This window comes from Bubalus bubalis, chromosome 13, assembly GCF_019923935.1.
Source record: "Bubalus bubalis isolate 160015118507 breed Murrah chromosome 13, NDDB_SH_1, whole genome shotgun sequence".
Lineage (NCBI taxonomy): Eukaryota > Metazoa > Chordata > Mammalia > Artiodactyla > Bovidae > Bubalus > Bubalus bubalis.
This window is the reverse complement of record NC_059169.1, coordinates 78,267,877-78,289,136: the sequence shown is the minus strand read 5'-3', so window position 1 is coordinate 78,289,136 and position 21,260 is coordinate 78,267,877. Positions and strand designations below refer to the sequence as shown.

At 39.3% G+C, this 21,260-nt stretch overlaps 1 protein-coding gene across 2 annotated transcripts in view; it reads right to left on the bottom strand.

Annotated features, from left to right (window-relative positions):
• The window catches only part of SUGT1 (SGT1 homolog, MIS12 kinetochore complex assembly cochaperone), a 41,381-nt gene extending 25,248 nt beyond the window's left edge, over window positions 1-16,133 (bottom strand). The window contains exons 1-10 of one of the 2 annotated variants that reach the window (XM_006076525.3): window positions 15,994-16,133; window positions 15,587-15,753; window positions 15,435-15,495; window positions 9,072-9,162; window positions 8,347-8,416; window positions 6,964-7,034; window positions 4,473-4,526; window positions 4,078-4,094; window positions 3,261-3,295; window positions 1,667-1,763 (exon numbers count right to left, since the gene is read on the bottom strand). In XM_006076525.3, the coding sequence (XP_006076587.1) occupies window positions 1,667-1,763; window positions 3,261-3,295; window positions 4,078-4,094; window positions 4,473-4,526; window positions 6,964-7,034; window positions 8,347-8,416; window positions 9,072-9,162; window positions 15,435-15,495; window positions 15,587-15,606 (516 nt within the window). In that variant the 5' untranslated portion in view covers window positions 15,607-15,753; window positions 15,994-16,133. Of the gene's footprint in view, window positions 1-1,666; window positions 1,764-3,260; window positions 3,296-4,077; window positions 4,095-4,472; window positions 4,527-6,963; window positions 7,035-8,346; window positions 8,417-9,071; window positions 9,163-15,434; window positions 15,496-15,586; window positions 15,841-15,993 lie in introns of those variants that run through there. The other variant, XM_006076526.3, reaches the window with a different exon arrangement.
• Window positions 16,134-21,260: the final 5,127 nt, after the last annotated feature.

Below are 21,260 nucleotides of genomic sequence, written 5' to 3'. Positions count from 1 at the left end.
TATTTACAATAGCCAAGACATGAAAGTAACCTAAATGTGCATCAACAGATGAATGGATAAAAATGTGATGTGTATATATACATATGTGTGTGTGTGTGTGTACACATATATGATGGAATATTACTCAGCCATAAAAAGAAACAAAACTGCATCATTTGTGATGTGGATAGATCTAGAGTCTGTCATAGAGTGAAGTCAGTCAGAAAGAGAAAAACAAGTTATCGTGTATCAATGCATGTATCTAGAATGCAGAAAGATGGTAACAGACGAGCCTGTATGCAGGGCAGGAGTAGAGAAGAAAACATAGCGAACAGGTATGTAGACATGGCAGGGGGTGGGGAAGGGAAGAAGAGGAGGGGAGACCAATAGGGAAAGCAGGTTAGACACGTGTGCTACGGCGTGTGAGACGGCTAGGGGGCAGCGGCTATACAGCACGATTAGACATGCGTGCTATGGCGTGTGAGACGGCTAGGGGGCAGCAGCTATACAGCACGATTAGACACGCGTGCTATGGCGTGTGAGACGGCTAGGGGGAAGCGGCTATACGGCACGATTAGACACGCGTGCTATGGTGTGTGAGACGGCTAGCGTGAAGCGGCTATACAGCACGATTAGACATGTGTGCTATGGCGTGTGAGACGGCTAGGGGGAAGCAGCTATACAGCACAAGGAGCTCAGCCGAGTGCTCCGCAATGAACTAGGAGTGTGATGGGGAAAGGCAAAGGGAGGTTTAAGAGGAAAGGGATGTGTGTATACATATGGCTGATTCACTTTGTTGCACAGCAGAAACACTGTAAAGCAATTCTACTCCAAAATTAAATAGCACTGCCCATGACAAAAAAAGGAAAAAAAAATGTAAATGGACTAAACGCTCCAATCAAAAGAAAAAAAAAAACCTGGTATTTGTCACAGAAACTCTTATATACCTAATTAAAGAACAGAGTATGTTTCATAACATACACTATACATTTAAATCTCAAGGAAACTCAAGATACAAGGGCCAAATAGTACAGCATGTAACAAAAAAAGCATTCTTGTGCAAAACATCTAGTTCTACCACAAACTCTCTTAAATCTCTATCACAAGGTTTTCCGCTAAATGCTAAGAAACCAAGTTATTAAAAGTCATACTCATTTAATATGGTTAAAGTCATAACAAAGAAGCAGACCTTTTCCATTAAGTGTACCACACAAATGTAACCAAAGCATGGTTATAATGTGTCTAAAGTTCCCAAATGTGTCTTTTATATTTACCAACCAAGTTCTGCTTTAAATCCCAAATCTAAAGAGAAAACAACCCACATCAAGCTATAAGCTACAGTATATATACTCTTAGACTCAAAACTTAAAATGATGCAAATGGAAAAGGAACGCTTCAGATTTTCATCAGCATTTCCATATTATCTCAGGAAGAAATGATATATATTTGATAGATTGCTATAAATTATTCTGCAATATAATTTATTTATATTTACAAATTGGAGTAGGAAATGGCAACCCACTCCACTGTTCTTGCCTGGAAAATTCCATGGACGGAGGAGCCTGGTGGGCTACAGTCCCTGGAGTCACAAAGAGTCAGACTCAACTGAGCACACACACGCACACACACACATTTATAAATAAAAGTATTCAATCTCAATCAAAAATAACTCAAAGACTATAATGACCTCTTTTTCTGAAAATTCCACATTTACGTCATTCTTCTGAACATTCTTGATCATAAGTGTAATGATTACTTGAGATTCTGTTTGATACCAGTCATACCTATTAAAAAAGAAAGAGGAAACTTAGAACTTCTGAAATTCTTAAAGTTGTTGCTTCTTTGCTTTGTCAAGATAAAAGTTACAATCTGATGAACAACAAGAGCTCCACCTTGAGGAACAAAATAGCAAAGCAGCTGCTGGCTGACAGAAATAATTTTATGTAACCAATTCCACATGATCTGTACTAATGGAAGAGAAAATAAGGCAGATGATGTCCCAACTCTCTCCAGTGGATTTAAATACTCACATTATTTTTTAGGTTCTAAAGTATCCCCAATAGTGTTGTGCTTAAGCTAATTTTTTTTCTTTTTGGCCACAGGATCAGTTCCCCAACCAGGGATCAAACCCATGCCCCCTGCAGTGGAAGCTAGTCTTAACCACTGGACTCCAGGGGATTTTAAAAGTAAACAATAAAATTTATTCTAAACAGATCATAGTTCTAATACATCAGCAATAGTTTTACCCTCTCATTTCAACCTAATACTAAGAAGTAAACAGTTCTATCCCAATTTTACAAAAAAAAAAAAAAGGCTCAGAGGGATGCGGCAATCAGTTTAAGTCAGTAGCAGGTGATACACTGGACCCGACCCCATATTCCAGGATCTCTTTACCGAAGCTGGGGGCAAACAGTCCTAAGCACAGGGAGCAGGAGTAAATGAGCTAAAATTAAAATAATTCAACTCATTCTGTCAGGCACAGTATTAAATACAGCGTCTACCTTCAATCTCCAAGTATGTGGGAAGATTAGTGTGTCGAGAGATTCTAATCATGTGTATCTTTCCCTCTGAAAGCTGGGATCCTCACTTTCAAATTAGACTAGATTAACCCTATGAGCGAAGAGCTATTGATCTATTCTGCCACTATTACATTCCCAGGATGAAGCACAGTGCCCTGATATGTGGTATATTTATTAAACCATTGTGGGATTATTTTATATATATTCTATACTCCAAACACCGTACTTATTATTTAAGTTTAGGGTACATAAACTTAAATAATAAGTACGGTGTTTGGAGTATAGAATATATATAAAATAACCCCACACTGATTCAGTGAACACACCATCTATCAGGGGTCCTCACTTGCTACTTATATTCACGAGTGTAACTGCTGCCTTCAGCAAGTAACTTTCAATTCATGCAGAATTATCCCATGAAAAATTTATTCCAAATATAAAAGGCAGGTAAAGTTACAATATTATCAAGTCTACTACTAACTTACTGACCTGTGTAATAACAACAACTTAAATGTAAGACGTTATATGGAAAGATGACATAATATGCAACATTGTGAAGCAAGTTTTAAGTTAACCTTAATATGAACACTAATTCAAATTGGTTATTGGTCTTATAACTATAGTTTTTCAAGGCTTAGTAAGATTTATCTTAAAAACTAAGAAACACTTAAACCACAGGTAGGGACTTGCTTACTATTAAATGACAGGGTTTCTTTTCCCTTTAGGCATATTTATCATGCATTATGAAAAAGAAATCCTTACTTGATTTTTGACTGATGAGTCCTCTGGGATGCAGACTGATTTGGGCAAATCGAAAGAGAAAGATTTTTACGAGTTAGTTTAGTAACTGCATATTAAAAATGTATTTATTATTAATTTGCCCAGTGCTATAGTTACTTTGATATGGAATAATTACATGAAAACTTCCTACAAAGTATGGTATACATTAATGTTAAATAATATTCATCTTCACAAAAATCAGAATATTCAACATTTTAAAAATTTTATGAGTTTCCATTTCAAAAATCATTTTTCTTCTAAAATAAAAGCAGCCAAAAAAAAAAGAGAAAAATTTCAGAAGATATGTTTGGAAAAGATCACAGATAAAATGTCCAGTTCCAAGATTCAGCAATGCTCTAAACTGAAAATAACAGTAACATTTAAAAAACCATTTTCAGGAATGTAGTGTTAACACCTCCAGGCTTAACAATGGCAAAACTGCCCTGGAAAAACCTATGGAGGAGTACTTCCACAGTGCCTTCCTGATACGGCCTGACCCTGGTTCACAGTCTCTCTGCAACAATCTATGTTGACCACTGAGAAACAAAGTGACTTTTTAACCAATTCAGATTTTCCTAAACTACTTATTAATAAATCTAAAGGACTTGCCCTGGGTCACTGGTGGCCTCTAACTTGTTCCTAAAGAAGGGAAGAGACAGCATTTGGAGGAAGAAAATAAGTAAAACTGTCCTAGAGACATGTGGAACTGCCACAAAGTACATTCGGAGTACTGTCTCAAATATATTCAATAGTTATATAATTAAGTAAAAACACAAAGGACTAAAAACTTTGGACTTACCACCTCGGGCTGTGATCCTATTAAAAACATAAAAAAGAAACATTTTCAGATAACAGTACATGTATAGACAAAATTACATACATGATTTCTAAGGCACAAACATATTATTATGGAAACCAATTCTCCATGCATATCTAATAAGAGAAACTGGTTTAATTTTACAGTCTGGAGTCACTTGAGACTCCTCAGTAATTTCTTACCATTGCAAAACAAATCCATTTGAATCTCCCTTTCAACATAAGGAATCAGGTAAAAAAATGAAAATACCTTTGGAAATCCCAATCTAACAGAACATGCACTACTTAAATTATAAGTTATAAAGTTCAAAACAAAAAAAAATGACAAACATTGACTTCTTTTTAAATTGAAAGACCATGGGAAATCCGCACACTTACCATTCTGAGCTTCTTGACACCTTTTAATCCAAGCAATTAAATCAGCATCTGCACCTAGAAAAAACAAACTATAACACACACTCATCTGCACAGCCTAACATACTCACTCAACAAATACTGACTGCACACCTGCTAGGCTACAAACACGGTTCTAGAAACTATGGATCCAACAGTCAGTCAGACGAAAACATCTGTCCTAATAGTGTGTAGCTACCCTCAATATTATAGCTATTAGTTAGGTTTAATATTTATTTTGTTCATCCTGAAGAATTCTAATTTTAAAAAATCAATTTTAATCAGTCAACCTTATTGGTTCCTAGATACAGATAATCTCCATTTCTCCTCACCCCTTTCCTCTTAAAAGAGCTTCCTCTCACACAACAAAATCAGACCTGAATCAGATTCCTAATACGCCATTAGTTGGGGGAGGACAGGTCTGCAGACCTGGCAACCAGCAGCTGGGCTAAAGCCCAGAAGCCTGTGTCCACCTGTCTGCTGCCTAATGAAGTTGCTTATCCTGTCTACTATTTTTTCAGCAGCTTTACTTATTACCATGCCTTCAACACCAAGAAGCATCTTTATATTCGGCAGAGTTTTGTACTCTAAGTATCTCTAAGTTCCATGACATCCACTGACACTACATACAGTGAATCATAGTTCACGGCATAGACAGCAATGCAAACATGTACATAAGCAAATTATTTCTCAAGACTCAGGGCAATGACAGTATCTAGAAAGTCATAGCATCTAATAAATTATAATGTTAAGAAAAATTATTAGAAGTGATCATAATAAAAGTTTACTAATTTAAGCTAACTGCAGGTACCATTATTCTGAAAAACACAAAGTTTAAAATGTCTTGAAATTTTCTAATTCATTAATTTACAGACAGAATTCAACTATACAGGCCTTAAAATACATACACACACATTTTAGAGGTGAACATTTATATAAAAATTCTAAATGTGAAGAACCGATTATTCAAATTAATCAGTAAATAAGCTGATTCCTATCATACAAGGGGGGAAAAAGGTTAATATGGAGTTAAACATTTTTTACCCTAATAAAATGGAAGCTGAACAGTTTAACATAAGATTTTCCTGGAATTAAAAGATGAATTTGATTTTAAATTAAATATCCTCAACAGAAATTTTACCAAAGAGCAGACACCCTATTCTGAGGCCACCTCTGAAATAATTCTAGGATAAAAGTCAACGGCATGATAATAAAGTATCAAGGAAGGAATTTAGGCAGGGAACTTTGTTTCTCTAAAAAAAAAAAAGAAATAGGGCTTAGAAATCTAAAGATGAAGTGACTCATGTCTCATCAGGGTTTTCAAGTATGTATCAAGACGCCAAGAAAACTGGACTCTAGAATTGGCGAAGTGTATACATGCTGGCTTGGTAACTGAATAGCCCTATTATTCACATACCATGCTTGGGATAACCAAGTTTGAGAGTACCTTCTACTGCCTGTATCTCTTCTTTCCTAATTTGTAGGTTTTGTTTGCAAAATTGGGCTTGTCACCCTTCTCAAGTAGGTACACAGCAGAAAAGCAAATATTCAAAGCAGTATATATTTTAGTGTATAATCATGTATGACTTTTGTATGAGAGTTTTCAATCTCAGCATTACTGACATCTGGGACCAGATGCTTCTGTTGTGGGGACTGTCCTGTTCAGGATGTTGAGCAGCATCCCTCGTGAGATGTCAATGGTATAACCCCCATCCACCAGTCAGGAGAGTCAAAAATCACTGCAGACACTCCAAACATCCCCAACGGAGGAAAATCATCCCCAGCTAGGAACTACTGCCTTAGAGAACTATGGTTAACACTCTATCATAAGATGGAGATAAAATGAGAGAACACAATTAAGACTACGTTGTCTATAATTATCTACAAGATTACTGACAACATTTTGTATTTTGCAGATGTTTTTTGATACTTGGCTCTTAACAAGTTCTATATATTATACATAGACTGTTGGCATAATTTTCATCTATTTCTCTCAAAAAGACAGTATTAGAAATTCACAGTACTCTCATCAAAGTTCCATGTTTCTTCTATACCCTATCATACTTTACCCAAACTTACACTCCACCTCTCAATAAAAATCTTTGTTCTAAGATTTCCTTATCTCAACAATCTGAATAACAACTTAAATAGACTTCAGAACATGAGAGCAAGTTAAGCTTTCACTTGTCCATTAGGAAAAAATAAAAAGCCAGACCAGTACCGGGAGCACACCAAGTGTTTAAACAGTTCTTTTGCTTCTAATGATAACAGTTTTTCTGTGATTTAAATGCTAAGAAAGGCCAGTTTAATCAAATTTTAAGTAAACTCAAACTCTGCAATCAACACGAAATGTCATTAAGAGAGAAAAAAGTGTTTCTATAATTAACTTGAGATTATACTAACAAGATTCAGTTATGGTATTTAAGATACACAGATATAATCGACTAGTTTACTAACATATAATTATAATACTTACTATTTAATTTCTGTCCTTCTGTAAAAGTTTCTAGAGCAGCAGCATAGTTTTTTTCATGGTATTCACATATCCTGTATGAGCATATTAAAAACAAGCACACACATGTAAGATCATGAAACATAGCTTTCTTAAAAAAAAAAAAAGTTTCTCATCTTTTAAAAGAACTTAAGCATGTCAACAAGCCAATAGATGTTCTAAAATACTCTAACATCTGTGTGTGTGTCAGTCGCTCAGTGGTATCTGACTCTTTGTGACCCCATGAACTGTAGCCCGCCAGGCTCCTCTGTTCATGGGATTTTGCAAGCAAGAATACTGGAGTGGGTTGCCATTTTCTTCTCCAGGGGATCTTCCTCACCCAGGGACTGAACCCAGGCTCCTGCATTGCAGGCAGATTTTTTACCATCTGAGTCACCAGCGTAACATCTATTTCCCATTAAAAATGTGGAACTCATTTCAGAAGGAATTTCTTAATTGTACATACTTGCTTATTCCAATGGAGAAGGCAATGGCACCCCACTCCAGTACTCCTGCCTGGAAAATCCCATGGACAGAGGAGCCTGGTAGGCTGCAGTCCATGGGGTCGCTAAGAGTAGGACACGACTGAGCGACTTCACTTTCACTTTTCACTTTCATGCATTGGAGAAGGAAATGGCAACCCACTCCAGTGTTCTTGCCTGGAGAATCCCAGGGACGGGGAAGCCTGGTGGGCTGCCGTCTATGGGGTCGCACAGAGTCGGACACGACTGACGTGACTTAGCAGCTTATTCCAAAATGTAGTTACACTAAGGAATTAAAGAAGCTTTTGATTCTTAAAGAATAAAGTTACACTTATTAACAGAAACAAGCTGGGATATCAAGTACACAGACACAGGGTCATCTTTAAGCGTAGTCTGTACAGCTTAGGTGAGAAATAGATGTTCTCTAGTCAGTTAAACACAGTAGATTTCAAATAATGACACAAAAAAGGGATTTGAAATCATTCAGTTTCATCTATAGCCTGCAGTTACTTCAATCATCACTATTTTAAACTATATACACACACATACAAACTGTATATCTCATTGCATACTGCAGTTAATACAATAAAAGTATAAAATATACCAAAAATTGAATCCTATCTCAGCTATAAAATGTATAAACACAGAGTTTACTATTTACATAAAGTTTACAGGGAGGGTAAGTTCAGGATGAGGGGACACAGGCATGCCTATGACTGATTCATACTGATGCATGGCAAAAACCATTACAATATTGTAACGTAATTATCTTCCAACTAAAATAAATTTTTTTTTTTTTTTTAAAGAGAGAGGGAAAAAAAGCTTACAATTAATTCATTTAACCATATATAGTCCAGACCCCACAGGAAGAGTAGTTGCTGCCTACCCCTTTCTCAGCAGAGCAGTGGAACTATTTGGATTAAGTTCAAGGGATTTTTTTGCATCAGCAACAGCATCTGCAGATGAAAAAGTGGGTTTTTTGGTCAGTTACTTATGGATCCTAAGAAATACTACACACAAACTTTGAATTAGTCTCAGATTTTTAAGTTTTCAAGCTGGTGAAATGGACAAATGACTTTAAAATAGGAACAGCTAATCTGAGATAAAATTACCCTCATACATTCCTATTGACCTAATCTTCAAGCTCTTCAGGAAATGAATAAAGCTCCGTATCACAAAGTTCAGATAATTTCATTAACATCATTCATGTAGTTTGACTCAAGGTATTTAATTTTTCCCTACTCAGATTATCTATCCAGAATAATTAAAATTACAGAATATAGAATACATTCTTTTCATAAAAAACAGAACAAGAGAATTCATTCAAATGCTCTGTAAATTAGTAAATGTGATGCTATCCTTTTTTAGCACATCCAAGAACCAAAAATGAACTCTTACCAATTCTACACTCACTGCAGAAAGAATGGACAACCGTAAAATTTAAATGAGTGATGCGCAACATAATGCTTGTCATATTTTGGCTACTTCACCTTGTATGAAAGATCAAGTTAAAAGTCCTGGAAGATAACTTCTATTTTATTTGATTCACTGTATCTTGGGCAAAGTGTGCAAGTTACTTATAGAGACAATGTACTTTGTAAGGAAAGTTACCACTGTAATTCCCAAGAAGAATGTGACAATAAGCTCTTTGACAGTAATACTGTGCATCATCTGGTTTCTGCTCCAAAGCCTTAGTCAGCTCCTACAAATACAAACATGCTGAGTGTCAGTAAATGTTTTTTAAAAGTCACTGAACTCTAATTAAACATGATCTTTAATAAAATAACCTATTATCACAAGCTATTTGGATGAAAGATAACAGGGAAACAAGCTTGGAGCCTTTCTTTGCAAGAGGATCAATATCCCCCCTTCTCCCCTTGAAGGCCCACAATCGAATGTAATATCTATGCAAAGCACTTAGCAGTTTCCAGCCTACAGTAGGAACTCAATAAATGGTAATTATCATCACCTCATTTATCCTAAAGAGTTTAGTTGATATACATTGACCATCACTGATTTTCTCCTTCTTCTAATTTGGAGAAGATTCAAAGACCATGTAGAATTTAAGATCCCTAGAAAATGTGAAGCTGTCCAATAATTTTTAAGAACTGAAAGTTAAATCTAGAGCTCAGGAGGTTAATGGAACCAATAAATTCATAAGCAAGCTTACCTGGCCCTCTCCTATCCTCTTGTCAAAGGCCTAAGAAATTACAACATTCTGTCAAAAGCCCAGCCAGATACAGTATCTCATAGGTAGCTACTATCAATAGATCAAGAATTAACAGAACAATTGAAACTTTTGCCACTCTGGGTAGTCATAGTATGTGTTAGCTGGAACAATAATGATGCAAGAAGAGAGAGCACGATCTGTGAGGCCAAGGACAAACGCAGGCAGACAGGAAGGCTTTGATCCCACAGCCATTTACCCACACATCCTAGGGGTTTTGGCAGCTTTCTTAGTTAAGCAAAATTCCTTCAACAGCCACACATGGAGCTCTGCTTACACCCTGTAGTGTGATTCTCACAAAGCAATGTATATTATACTTGGTAATCAGATACCTGCAATCCAGTATACCTAAAATCGAAAGCAATGTTTTACCATCTTAACCCCTATCACCCTGATTCAAGCAGTAATGAAAACTAGATCTTGTTACGATATCTCTATTCAAAACAGATGCCTTACCAGCTGACTCAGAGCAAAGGCCCGAGTGCTCCAATGGTCGGTTAAGGCCCTCCTTGACAGAACCCTCCACTCTCTTTCTTATCCCATCTCTCTAAAACTCTTCTCCTTGTTCCACAACAGCCTTCTCTTTGTTCCTCAAACATCTCCTGACCCTCCACCTTTTCACTACAATGTTCTTCACATTACAGTGTGTGGCGAAAATCCATTCCCTCACATCCTGGTCAGGGACTGTACCAGAGACAAGATTCAAGTCCATGTCTGACTGCCTCCAAATCAAATTTTAACCACTATACATGGCCCCCTGGTAAAATTCCTTTACTCCAAGTTTCTTTCACACACCATCTAACATCTGTATTAACACAATGGTTCCTAATGAAATACTTAAGCTAAAAACACCATCTTGCACTAAACTTTCAAACAATTTGGAAAACAGCTGATGGCTTCTTATGTACCTACTCCCAAAATCAAATTTCCAACCTCTCCTCACCAAGAACAGGTATGCTATAGGTCAAAAAGGCTGTCATATTATAACATCAGGCTCATCAATTCAAAAAGTATTTTTAAACATATATTTTGGAATAAACACAGGCCAGACACTGGAGGTTCACAGATGCATAAAATATTCCTTTTCTTAAAGAGTCAGGTATAAACTTTGGAATTTTGAATAACCCACTTGCAAATGACCTTTAAAAACACAAACCAATTGTTGCATAAGAAGAACCAATTAGGGTGATTAGGTTAAATAAGCAACTGACTTACTTCGGTGTTAATAAGAAAAAAGAAGTTACCCCAAATCACCCAACACAAACTGAACTTTCTAACACACCTACTTGTATGTCATGAATAAAATAACAACAATAAATTTCTATTTTGAATAAGGAATATACAATATAATAAAGCCAAAGAAGGTTAAGTTAAAATAACTGTGCTGTCTGAACCACCTCTGACTTGGGGCGCGTTTTCAGTGTTTCAACCGTTCCTGTGACAGCAGCTGCCCCTCCCTGGCTGCTGACTGGAGGCGTCACAGAGGCAAGGACTTCCGTGCCCACACTTGAATCACGCAGCAAAAGGCTTTCTAACGCAGACTTACATGAAACGTATCCAAAGATACAGTATTTCTCACATGAGTTGTTCTAGTTGAGCAATTTATCGTTCTCAAAAGTAATGAAATCTATTGAAGTGTAAAACATAATTACACTGAAATCTTTACCAACATAATGGTAAAGAAAGTAAGTACCCTGATAACACAGAACTACAGGGGGAAAACTACTTTTTAAGGAATTAACATTGTTTAAGATTTCAATCTTGGAAAACTAACTTCCAAATCTTTAGAGCTTTAGGCTCTTTTAAAATGCTAACCAGAAAGGTAACTTGTTAAGATTAAAAGCAAAAGCAGACTGCTCAGACTGACCGAAGGTCTAAAGGCCTTTAGCTCTAGGTGTCTCATGCTATCTCCACTTTCCACTTTCTTCCAGTCACACCTAATCCCCAATCATGGATAAACAAGAATACCAAGCCTTCTCCCTTCCTAAAAAGCAGTGCTGGAGAAAAATCACATAATCATGTAGGACTGGTATGTTTTATTCCAACCTGCTATGCCCTCAACAAAGCTATCTGTGGTCAGCTACTTCAAAGTCAGCTCACAAACATTTAATTATATCATACACCTCAATCCTACCCACTCCTCCAGAGGATCAGCTTCATGCCCTGAACCCAAGACTCATTGCTTCTAAACTCCATAACCTGAGTAAGTTAGCCTCAGCTTCCTTGTTAGTAAAATGCACTGCATAGCTGTTCTGAGAATTACAGTAGGAATCATTTAATACATCTGAGTGCCTACCACATCGCAGGCACTACACTTAGAAGACAGTGGTAACCAGACACACAAAACCCCTGCTCCCCTGAAGCTTACATTGCGGCCTCATTCAGATAAAGTAGTCAGAAAAGGCAGCTTCCTTGAGAAGGTGACATTTCAGATGAAATCTAAAGTGACTAGCATTTCTAAGCAAAACAATAAACAGTCAATAGAGAGGACATTCTAGGCAAAAGAACTGCTGCAAGTCCAAAGGCACTGCACCAGGCCTGAGTCAGACACACCTGAGTAACAGAAAGAGAGCCAGTGGGGTGAGAACCTAGAGAGCAAGGCTCTCCAAGAGGCCTACCTCAAGGGCCTCACCCTTGGACCTTACGTTACTTGTCATCATAATCATCCTTTCCAGTGGACCCAGTTAGTTCCATTTTACAGACAGGAAGTCTCATCAAGAAGAGTGAGAGCCAGAACTTTCCTGAAACCAAGATATGGTAGACCCAAGCAGTCTGATTCCAGAGCCAATGCTCTTAAGCACCATTCATATTGGGCCTCAAAATATCCTTATAATCCACATAAACGTTCTCTCTCTGCTGAATTGAGACTTCCTCTGCAAAGATTTTTTTTACTTCCCCAGTTGGCCTCTATTCTACTGTACCTTATATACCACTCCACTACAGCATTTATCTTATATTCTAATGACCTGCTGACCTGCCTCTCTCTCTCCTCTAGCTGCAAACGCCCTCACCACAGTATTTTCATCTTTAAATTGCTGGCTCCCAGTACAGCCCTGTTCACTAATATACACTGTTTAATCTAACATGTAATCAGCTTGATATACTTTCTCTTTATTCTTAATAAGATGGTGTTATATAAAAATGTGACATTTTAACTGCTATAATATCTAATGACCTTAATTTCAAAACAGTTACTTTAAACCAGCCCTTGGGGAAAGCGAGGGGGAAACTGACTCTTCTCATCAAGGTTCCGGCCCTACTCATTATTACCAATTACCTAGTAATTAACATTCACCTGTTTAACTCAGTGAGAAGATCATCTCAAGATTTAAAAAGGACATTTCCTCTTAACACAGGCTGGTTCTTACCACAATCATCCTCCCCACTCTGGGTTTCTGACTCAGGTCCATGGCAGGTCCTGAGAATTCACATTTCTAACAAATTTCCAGGTGATGCTCCTGCAGAGGGTCTGGGGATTACCCATTTGGAAACCACGAGAGCACTAGACTAAGAGCAGGAACCTCCTGTCCTCAGGCCCCTATTCTGCCTCTCCCTGGCTTACACATCTCCGTGACAGATCACCTGGATTTCCTTGGGTCTGTTTCCTTCTGTAAAAAGGAAGGGTAAGGAGTACTGGCCTACAGGAGCCATTAGTACGTTCAGAAAATCTGCAATGGGGAATTCCCTGGCAGTCTTCACTTCCACTGCAGCAGGTATGAGTTCTATTCCTGGCTGGGGAACTAAGATGCCATATCACATAGTGGCCCCTGCCCCAAGAGGAAAGAAAAAGAAAATCTGAGGGAGGGGGCATCCAAGAATTTGCATTTCTAAGGAATTCCTAAGTGATGCTAACGCTGCTGGTCCAAGAACCACACTTTAAGGACAAATGAACTAAAGCTAACCACACACCTATACTATGCAATTTCACTCCTAGAAAGAAAAAAAAAATTGCACTCTTAAAACAAAGGAGTGCATGTGTTCAGCAAAATACATGTATAAGAAAATTCAGTGGTTTTATTCATATTAGCTAACAACTAGAAATATCCCAAATGTCCACTGTTAAACAGTGCTATATTAATACAGTAGAATACTACACAGCAATGAAAAAGAATTGTCTCTTCCCACAAACTTATGGATGTATCTCACATAATGTTTAAAGCAAGACAGAGTAGCTACACTCAACTAAGTATGATGCTGTTTGATACTATATGATACTGTTTGCATGAAATCCAAGGAAAACTAACTGATGGTGATGGAGTTCAGAACAGATGGGTAAGAGGAATCATTGGCTGAGAAGAAATTTAGATTTGTGTTACATACCACACGTCAATACGTATTTTTAAAAGTAAAATAAATCAGATATAAAATGACCAAGAATTCATTATATTAATATTTTTTAATAGCAACTATTATATAAACTAGATTTCCAAAGGAGGCACAGGGCCTAAGAGGACCATACAAATGTAGACTCTGAAAACAGATACTGAGCTGAAATAAGGAACTGTAGAGAAAAACTCTCAGTGCCTCTGGTAACATTATTCTAACAGTGACCCCAGAAGAATCACTAGAAAACATCCCAGCACATGTGTAATCAACTGCTTCATTTTATGGTCTTCATATCCCAACCCCCGCAAAAACATAGTCCAAGCTACAGATAAAAGGCACCGATGGATTCCGCCCGGGGTTCCTCTCCACCTCCTCTCTCACTCCATCCATCCCACTCAACCAAACGGGTTTTCTTGCTGCTCCCTGTGCAGACCTACTTCACTCCTACTTTAGGATCTTGACACTGGCTCCTCTTCCTGCCCGAAATAATCCTTCTGCAGAGCTTCCAAGCTCACTCCCTCGTGCCTCTTCTCAAATGTCACCTCCTCTACTAACCATGAGTCAATTTCTTTCAGAAATCACAGCCAAGAGAAAGGTTCTCTTGCCTCAAATCCCTAACCTTACATATGTTAGATTAGAACAGCAAAACAAAGTCTCCTCTCTTTTTAAGCTTCAAAACAAGAAACCCCTGGCTAATTTTGAGACCCAATGCATCATGTATTCTTAGCTTGGGCTCTCTGTATTACTTCAAATTATTACTTAACTCACTCTTCTGGATTCCTTTACAGCTTTATAAGCTTTCACTGCACACAAAGTGCTTGGTAAGTCATTTAACTGTATAAATTAAGACTTTAATCCATAGCAACCAGTGCCTCCTTCCACACAGCAGCCCCCCCCACCCCCGCCAAGAAACTGTTTTGAGAAATAAAACAAATGAGTGAATAATGAACAGAAATAGGGACGCCTGGAAATTTTCAGGCACACAAGGGGGAAAGGTTTCTGTCCTAGTGGTGTGAGTTCAGACAGGCACTCAGCACCTGGTACATAATAATCAAGGATGACCGCCAAACGAAAACCCGAATGAACAAACATCGAGCTGAGATTTCACTTTTTGTTCCAGTCACAAATGCCATTAAAAAAAAAAAAATGCCCCTTGAGGCCCACGATGCAGGTTAACTCTACCCCTAAGACAGAAGAAGGTTACGCTAAGGAGCTCCAAGGATGCATAAAGGGACCAGGGGTGGAAAGGGGACAAGACGAAGGATCTAATATAACCAGGCCGCCGCGGGGCAGAAAAAGAAGGGGCGGAGGCTGTCAACATCGGGGCTGACCCAAAGGAGAAGCAGCGGCCCCGACCCCCGGAAGACAGAGCCGGGAGGAACCCGACGCGGCCGCCTGCCCGGGGGCAAAGGCTGTCTCACCTCTAACGCCGCCTGGGGGTCCTGCTCGATGAGGGCATCTGAGAAGCTCCGGAACAACCTGCTAGGAAAAGAAAGATTTCAAGCAGGGATCACGAACCAAAGAAAGGGGCGGGGGGATGCCAATTACACCAAAGAGCAGGAAAAACACGCACCTCGCGGCCGCCGCCGCCATCTCTAATCGTCACGGTTCCCGCTGCCGGAGCTGCTCTTCCCGGGGTTACCAGCGCCGCCGCCGCCGCCGCCGCCCAAGGGGGAAACTTCTGGAGAATCACCCACCGAGCTTCCGTCCTAAGTAGCCAACGAGCAGCCGCGCAAAGTGCTGAGGGGAGGGGGGAGAAGAGGCGAAACGCGGGCGCGGGGCGGGCTGGGACCGTGGAGGACCGACTCTCCGGACCCCGCCCCCCCGGCCGCTGACCAACGGCGCAGGCCCCGCCCCACCGCAGCCATGGTTACGGAGGCCGCGGCGGGCCACGCTCGCCCTCGGTGCTAGTGCGCGCGCGCACTACCCGAGAGCCTCCGGGCGCGGTAACTCAGTAGGACCCTTGTACCGTACAGTTACCCTCAGGAACGTGTGGCGTTTGGGAGACGTTTGTACGTCTGTCAATTACACACGGCACATCGAGCTCCATTTTCCCCTACGGCTCTCATCATGGCTCCCCAGAGGCAGCCAAGGCTTTCGCGACCCGTGACGCTCTCGGCTACGTGTTCTTTTCCGGGAGCCACTTCCGGAGGGTGGCCCGTTGACGCCGGGATCCTGGCGCCGGGAGGCCTGAGGGGCTCGCCGGGAGTCGCTTTGCCCTCGTAATGGCTAGACTGGAGTTAACGCCTTTTGGTTCCGGTTCGGGCGGACCGGTCGGTTCCCCAGAACTTCACAGGCCGAGGCTTTCTCCCCACTTGACTTCCCAGATACAAGAAAAACGTGTTCCATCCGAAGGCGCTGAAGGGAGAAAGGGAGCCTGAATTTTGTCTCAGTGCTCACTCAGCGGGTCCAACCCTCCTCCCTCAGTGCCCCTCGACCCGTGCAATTCCAATAGAAGAAACGTAGAGCTAATGCCATCGCGGCGGGAGCCGGGGAGCAAGAACGCGTGGGAGTGAGCCGCTCGTTCATAGAGACGAACAAGGAACTGAACTGGAGTATCTGCTCCATACAAAATCTAAACTTAAAGTCCGGGGATTCAGTGGTGTTAACACCCTCCAGTTTTGTTCTAAAGGCTAAAAAAGAAAGGGCAGTAGTCACTGATGTGATAGCAAGCGGGGACACAACTGAATATAATGTATACGGATGGAGTCCTCATAGGTTGTAACTGAGCCTCAGTCTGGCAAAAAGACTAATAAGTGAAGGAAAGGGAAAAGGCAATTCAGACAGAATAGGACGCGTGTTAGAAAGTGATGATGTGAACTCAAATTGTAGAGCCAAAATTCAAGCTAGCAGCAGACTGGGTGGAGAGGTAGGTACATGCTAGGTCATAAGGACTAGGTGTACTCCGCTGAGAAGTTTGAATGGAATTCACTTAAAGATGCTAAACCATTATAGGATTTTTACTCGAAAAAGGCATTAACGGTTAAATTTACATTTTTGTTTGTTATTCTGTCTGTACTATGGAAGACACACGACTGGACAACAACAATAGAAGAATGATTAAAGGGAACAGAACAGTTGTTGGGAGACAACTGCTGCCCTACAGGCCAACGTATGCTCACTGCTCAGTGGGGTTTGTTTACGTCGCCAGGGACTGTAGCCGTCCAGGCTCCTCTGTCCATGAGATTTCCCAGGCAAGGATACTGGAGTGGGTTGTCACTGCCTTCTCCAAAGGATTTTCCCCACCCAGGGATCGAACCTAGGGCTCCTACATTGGGAGGTGGATTCTTTACCCCTGAACCAAAATGTCTCTTAAATACGTCAGTGATTGTAGGGTATGGTGAGAATAACAGAAATAATTGAAGTAAAACTGGATTTGCTGATCTTTCTTTTTTGTCATCAATACTCTTTCTATCATACATAAGGCTTTGCCTGCTTCAAAATCATGAAATTAGTTACCTGTGTTTTCTTGAATGCTTTACATTTTTACCTTTCACAGCCAGATTTATTCATTTTTATAAAAGGTTTGAAGTCAGGATCAAAATTCCCCTCCCCCCACCCTTATGGATATCCAATTGACCCAGCCCTATTTACTGAAAAGATTGTCATTTGCTCTTTCCCCCAGGAAATATTTATGGCATGGTTGTTGTAAAGTAGATAACCAGATGTATGAGGGTCTATTTCCAGGTTCTCATTCCATTGGTCTGCCTAACCGTGTCCCACACTATCTTAATTAATGTAGCTTTATAAGTCTTAAAGCCCTATAACTTTTTCAGTATTGCAATGGTAATCTTGGCTAGTCAAAATCCTTTGTATTTACATTATTTTATACATTTTATAAAACTTATTTCCATTTGTTTATAAATTTTAGAATGAACCTATCAATTTCCAAAAAAACAATTATAAAAACTCTACTAGGATTTCAATTGGGCTTACATTGGATCTATAGATCAATTTATTTGGGGAAAACTGACATCCTAGTATTTTTTAAAATTGAAATATAGTTAATTATGGTATCATGTTAGACTTTCTGTTGTACACAGGTGATTCAGATAGATAAATATTCCTTTTCATATTTTTTCCACTATAGTTTAGTACAAGGTGTTGAATATAGTTCCCTGTGCTGTACAAGCAGTTTGCTTTATATATATAGCAGTTTGGATCTGCTAATTTTTCCCTCCTCCACTTTCCTCTTTGGTAACCATAAGTTTGTTTTCTATGTCTGTCAGTGTCTGCTTTTTAAATAAGGTCATTTGTATCATAGTTTAGATTCCACATATAAGTGATACCATATGATATTTGTCTTTGCCTGACTTAGTAGATCTGTCCATACTGCCGCAAAAAAAAAAAGATATTTCGTTCTGTTTTTGGCTGAGTAGCATTCTATTGTATAGCTATATACCACATCTTCTTTATCTATTGATCTGTCGATGGATACTTTAGTTGCCTCCATTTTTTTTTCTGACATCTTTGTATTTCTTCCAATCCATGAATGTAATATACTTCTCCATTTATTTAAGTAGTCTTTAATTTCTCTTGGCAGTGTTTTGTAGATTACAGTGGAGAGGTCTTACATATCTTTCATTATATTTATTCATGGGTATTTGGGTTTTTTAATGCTTTTTAAATGGTATTTTAGGTTTTTAATATTCTATTTGTTTGTTGCTAGTATTTGTTGAAACACTGCTGATTTTTACATATTGACCTTATAGTCAACAATCTTGATAAGTTCATTTATTATTTCTTATATGTAGTTTCCCTTATTACATAATATTTTGTAGGTTCTTTTAGAATTTCGGTCATTTCACTGTCTTGTCATCTGTGAATAGATGGGTAAACGTCTTCTTATGCAGTCATTATACCTTTTATTTTTCTTGCTGGTTGTCACTGGTTTGGATGTCTACTATAGTGTTGAATAGAAGTAGTGATATGGACTTCCTGTCCTGGTTGTAACACTCAGGAAGAAAGCATTCAATATTAAATGCTTTTTCTGCCTTTATTGAAATGTCCATGTGTATTTTTCTTTCGTATGTTAATGTTAATTAGTTTGGTTGGTTTTCAGATGTTCTCTAAATGGCCAATATGCATATGAAAAGAAGTTCAACATCAATAGCTGTATCGAGGGACAGTAAAATAATAATCTGGTATGGCAACCCACTCCAGTATTCTTGCCTGGAGAATCCCAGGGACGGAGGAGCCTGGTGGGCTGCCGTCTATGGGGTCGCACAGAGTCGGACACGACTGAAGCAACTTAGCAGCAGCAGCAGCAAACACTCCCACCAAAATGGCTTAAATTAAAAGGAGTTCCAGTGCCAAGCACTGACAAGGATATGGAGCACCTATAACTTTCATATATTGCTAGTAAGAGTGTAAATTGGTATTGCTACTTTAGAAAACTTTGACACTATCTACTGAAGCTAGTCATACACATATCATCTTGCCCAAGAATTTTACCAGTAGGCATATGCCCAAGAGAAAAGAATTCTTACGTTCATGTACAAAAATACTGGTTGTAGAATTACCAACAAAAACTGGAAATAATCTAAATGTTCTTTCACAGAAGAAAAATACTACAGAGCAAAGACTAAGAATAAATTATCAGTACACACAACAATATGGATGAACCTCACACATATAATATTGAGTTAAATAAGCCAGACAGAGTACATCCTGGTTGAGTCCCATTTATATGAAGAGAAGAAACTTTGTGAGGGACGTCACAGAATGACCTCATGGCTGGGAAGGCCCATGAGAATGACTTCTTGATGTGGGAAATGTTATATATCTTGACTAGGGTGATAATTACATTGATGATTCAGGAGACCCAGGTTCAATACCTGGGTCAGGAAGATCCCCTGCAGAAGGGAATGGCTATCCACTCCAGTATTCCTGCCTGGAGAATTTCATGGATAGAGGACCCTGGTAGCCACAGCCTATAGGGTTGCAAAGAGTCAGACACAACCAAGTGACTTCCATTCAGGTGTCAAATTTTTCGAGTTACACATTTATGGCAGAAAGTGAAGAACTAAAGAGCCTCTTTGTGAAAGTGAAAGAGGAGAGTGAAGATGTTGGCTTAAAGCTCAACATTCAGAAAACGAAGATCATGGCATCTGGTCCCATCACTTCATGGCAAATAGATGGGGAAACAGTGGAAACAATGGCTGACCTTATTTTGGGGGGCTCCAAAATCACTGCAGATGGTGACTGCAGCCATGAAATTAAAAGACACTAACTCCTTGGAAGGAAAGTTATGACCAACTTAGACAGCATATTAAAAAGCAGAGACATTACTTTGCCAACAAAGGTCCGTCTAGTCAAGGCTATGGTTTTTCCAGTGGTCATGTATGGATGTGAGAGTTGGATTATAAAGAAAGCAGAGCGCAGAAGAGTTGATGGTTTTGAACTGTGGTGTTGGAGAAGACTCTTGAGAGTCCCTTGGACTGCAAGGAGATCCAACCAGTCCATCCTAAAGGAGATCAGTCCTGGGTGTTCATTGGAAGGACTGATGTTGAAGCTGAGACTCCAATATGTTGGCCACCTGATGTGAAGAGCTGACTCATTTGAAAAGACCCTGATGTTGGGAAAGATTGAGGGCAGGGGGAGAAGGGGACGACACAGGATGAGATGGTTGGATGGCATGACTGACTCAATGGACATGAGTTTGGGTGGACTCCGGGAGTTGGTGATGGATGGAGGCCTGGCGTGCTGCGATTCATGGAGTCGCAAAGAGTTGGACACGACTGAGCAACTGAACTGAACTGAACATGTTTAAGATTTGTGCACTTTATGCTTAAATAAAATAGGGAGAAAAGACAAAAACAAAATCAGCAATGAACAATCAATTTGAAATTTTAAAAATTATATTTGCAATAGCATTAACTATTAAATACTGAAAATTAAACCTGACAAAAGATGTACAAAACATATACATTGAGAATTATAAAATGTTGCTGAGAGATACCAAAGAACACTTAAACAAATGGAGAAATATTCTATGTTCATGAATATGAGACCCAATATTAAAATGTCAGGTCTTCCCAAATTGATCTATTGATTCAACCTGATCGCAGTCAAAATCTCAAAGACTTTCTCCATTTTATAAGTCGACAAACTGATTCTGAAATTCAAATGGAGATGTAAAAGACTCAGAATGGCCAAATAACAGGGTTGGAGAATTAACACTAGCTGATTTCAACACATCCACCTTGTGTGTTGGTACAAAGACAAATCAATAGCAAAGAAAAGAG